The sequence below is a fragment of the Astatotilapia calliptera genome, chromosome 22, assembly GCF_964374335.1.
Source record: "Astatotilapia calliptera chromosome 22, fAstCal68.1, whole genome shotgun sequence".
In the NCBI taxonomy this organism is placed as follows: Eukaryota; Metazoa; Chordata; class Actinopteri; order Cichliformes; family Cichlidae; genus Astatotilapia; species Astatotilapia calliptera.
The window spans coordinates 36,739,489-36,742,704 of NC_137442.1; the positions used below are offsets into that span (position 1 = coordinate 36,739,489).

A 3,216-nucleotide genomic window follows, 5' to 3' on the forward strand; every position below is an offset into this window, starting at 1 on the left:
TGTGAAACAAAGTGCTTTGTTGCATTTTAAAAAATTGTTTGCATGAAAGTGTGTTTGGGTGAATGAGCCTAGTAGTAAAAGGAGCTCTGAGTGCTCAAATAGACTAGAAAAGTGTTTTTTTCTTGATCCTTTTCACTACAGATTAACAACAATTTTTAATGCAGTGATGGTTTTCCTAGTTTCCTACGTGTATTGCATGTCTTGTTTATTGCCTGATGCATTATATAATTATAATTTCTGTATGGTTTTGTTATTTCATGTTAAGTTAAATTTTGGAGAGCCTTGGGCTTATTTAGTCTTATTTAGTCTTTTTTGTGTTCCCATTCTGTCCAGTCTTGTCTTTGTATGTTTGTCTGCACATTTAGCTATATTTAGTTTTATTTTGGTAACTGCTGTATTCTGTGTGTTGTGTTCTTTTCACATCCCTCTACCTCCGTATGTCTGTAGTGTTCAGTCTGTCTCCATCTGTTCAATGTTGTGTCGTGCTAGCTGTGTGTTCCCAGGCTTTGTATTCCCAGTGCTTCCAGGCCTACCCAGAGCTCTCTTGTTCTGTATTCCCTAACCCACTCTCTGGTTTTGGACTTTATATATTCTTCAGATTTCCCTGCACCTGTTCGAGTTTGATTTCTGCCTTCAGCATTCTGGATTGGGGTCATCCTTGAACTGGTACACATAACATAGGGTCTTCAGATCACAGAGTGGAAAAAACAAAACAAAACAAAAAGACACCCCTTCCATAGAGAGGTATTTTGGTATTTAAAAAAAACAAACAATTATGTCCAAACATCCACTGTCAGATGTTCCACTGGGTTCTTTTTAAATTATAGAGATTTTTAAATATTGTTGCTTGTGTCCATTTGGAAACATCTTTTTTCAGTTTTAAGATTTGATAATGATCTTTTTAGTGCAATCAATTAACTATAGCATTTTAAAAAAAATCAAATTTTGCTTTTATTTATATTTCTAAAGATTAAAAGAAATACAATTTACCTGAAACATGTATGTGTGTCTCTCTGCTCTGTTTCATATCCCTTTGCTGAACTCTGCACGTGAAGCTGTTTTTGTGTCTCTTCTCCACAGTCACTCTGCTGCTGACAGTGTAGAGGTCATCAGGACCTCTGAGGGTCTCTGTAGGTCCAGCAGAGAGGAGGTTTCCCTCACCGTCCAACCACAGCAGCTCAGGCTCTGGATACCAGCCTGCAGACTCACACTGTAACACCACCCTGCTGGTGTTTATGTTGATTCCTGATATTGTTGGTAATGAAAGAGAGCCTGAGGATGCCAAAGAGAAGAATGTGTTCTTACAGAGCACAGTGTTTCTGGTCAATTATATCAGCAATAAAAATGGTTTAATCAGTTTGGATAAAGGTTCCCTCCAAGCGTACTGTGCAGAGTTATATGTTCTAACAATAATTTACTTCTGAAAATTGTTTATTTCCAGCTGGAAAATAAAGGTTGAACTGTTGCTAGAAAATGTCACAGTTCAAGAAACTGCCATGGTGCTATTGCCAGTTTCACACAAGGTCATAGTGTACACAGCTCTATTAGGATGAAGATGGAAAACTAAGATAAATTATTTTCAAAAATATTCAAAACCTGCATAGGATCAACCTTCTTATTTCCTGCCATATACCGGTAATGCAAAAATCAAAAAATATATGCACCATTGTAGTTGGTAAAGGACAAAGTGACTGGTGTGTGATAAAATAATGGAAAAAACCAGCAAAGACTGGACTGGATAAAGTTGATTACTTAAAACAGCTTTATATTAACTGCAACAGTTTCATGTAACTATACAGCCAAATGGTCCCCACGGCATATAAAGAGACATCTTTGTAAGGATCACTTTACTGTGTGTTAAAGTTTTTCCTTTAATTTGTCATCAATTTGTATCTCACAGTGTACTGAAAAATGTCAACTTACCAACAAGAAGTTCAATGATAGATTCTTTGTGCTCTGAGGGAAAAAAGCATCTGTATCTGCCATTATCAGAGTGTTTGACTCTAGTGAGTTTCAGTGAAAGGTCTCCCTGCTTCAGTTTGTCAGTGGACAGTGATGTCCTTCCTTTGTAAGATGGGTTTTGATTAACCAGATGGTTTTGGCCCTCGTACCACACATGGACAAATCTGGGATCCAGGTCAGGTCTCCCCCACTCCAGAATCTCAGAAACAGCGCCTGATGGAGGTTCTAGGTGGCATGGTAAGATGACATCCTCACCAACTAATGTGATTATTGTTTGAGATGGTGTTACTGTCTCAGACTGACCTGAAAAGCACAGGACAAAGTTTATATCTTACAGTCACATTAATGTTTGTGGATTCTTTGCAGCTGACTCTTGATTGTTTAATTTTATTTCTATTGTGCTGATGTATATGTGCAAAATCGTGAAATATCTTCAAACCTTGTTTAACTTTATATTGAGTTTAAAGTATTCAAATTAGTTGATGAGGTTTGTGTAGAAGTTACCTGTCTTAATATCTATCAGAAGGAGCAGGATCACAGAATGGTGAAAAAACAAAGAACATAACTGAGGTTTCAAGATGAGCTGGCCATACTGGGGAAACATCCTGGTGCTCTGGAAATAGAAAGAAAAGAAGTTCTGGGAGACGAGACGCAGGTAAGTGACGGACAAGGTAAGCGACCCATGTTGTAGGTGACGTCAGACGCCGGAGATTTTGGCGGAGAAAAAATCTCCGGCGGAGAAAAAAAAGCAAATGGTAGCATAGAGTTTAACAAAGGTTTTTCAAGCTTCAGTATTATCAAATATACTAATCAATTGTCATATTTAACATCATCTATCCTATCACCTTTAACACCCTGGATGACAACGGGGAGAGTTTAGACGCTCTCCAAGATTACATCGACCGCTGTTTTCAAGATTTAGTAATGAAGAAGGCCCACAGTACATCCTCCCCGACCAAAATTGAGACGCTGTCATCGAAGAGATATCGCCCGGCAGACTCCCCCGGTACAACATCGCCTGCCGGCAATGACATCGCAGACATCCTGGAGTCAATCGACAAGCGATTGTCCAGTTTCGATGCGAGGCTGGCCCTGGTGGAGATCTTACACCGGGAATTTAAATCTCTGAGAGAATCCCTGGAATTCAGCCAGCAGCAGGTGGAAACGCTTGCTGCTGAAAATGCCACGCTACGGGAGTCGGTCAAATCTCTCACCGATAACGTGACCCAGCTAAACATTGAAAATAAAAAAATA

At 39.1% G+C, this 3,216-nt stretch overlaps 1 protein-coding gene across 1 annotated transcript; it reads right to left on the reverse strand.

The window, feature by feature from the left end:
- Positions 1 to 652: 652 nt before the first annotated feature.
- Positions 653 to 3,005, reverse strand: LOC113015314 (butyrophilin subfamily 1 member A1-like). Its single transcript, XM_080295861.1, has 5 exons — positions 2,907 to 3,005; positions 2,808 to 2,817; positions 1,924 to 2,265; positions 991 to 1,272; positions 653 to 663 (listed from the first exon to the last, which is right to left on the reverse strand). The coding sequence occupies exons 1-5, from the start codon at positions 3,003 to 3,005 to the stop codon at positions 653 to 655; spliced, it is 744 nt and encodes a 247-aa protein (XP_080151987.1).
- Positions 3,006 to 3,216: the final 211 nt, after the last annotated feature.

Bases quoted from the DNA above. Each gene is read 5' to 3' on its own strand.
- LOC113015314 (XM_080295861.1), bottom strand. From the start codon at position 3,005: ATGTCTGCGATGTCATTGCCGGCAGGCGATGTTGTACCGGGGGAGTCT. The intron at 1,273-1,923 runs GTAAGTTGACAT...TGGCATCCTCAG, and splicing joins TATCATTGAACTTCTTGTTG to GCTCTCTTTCATTACCAACA.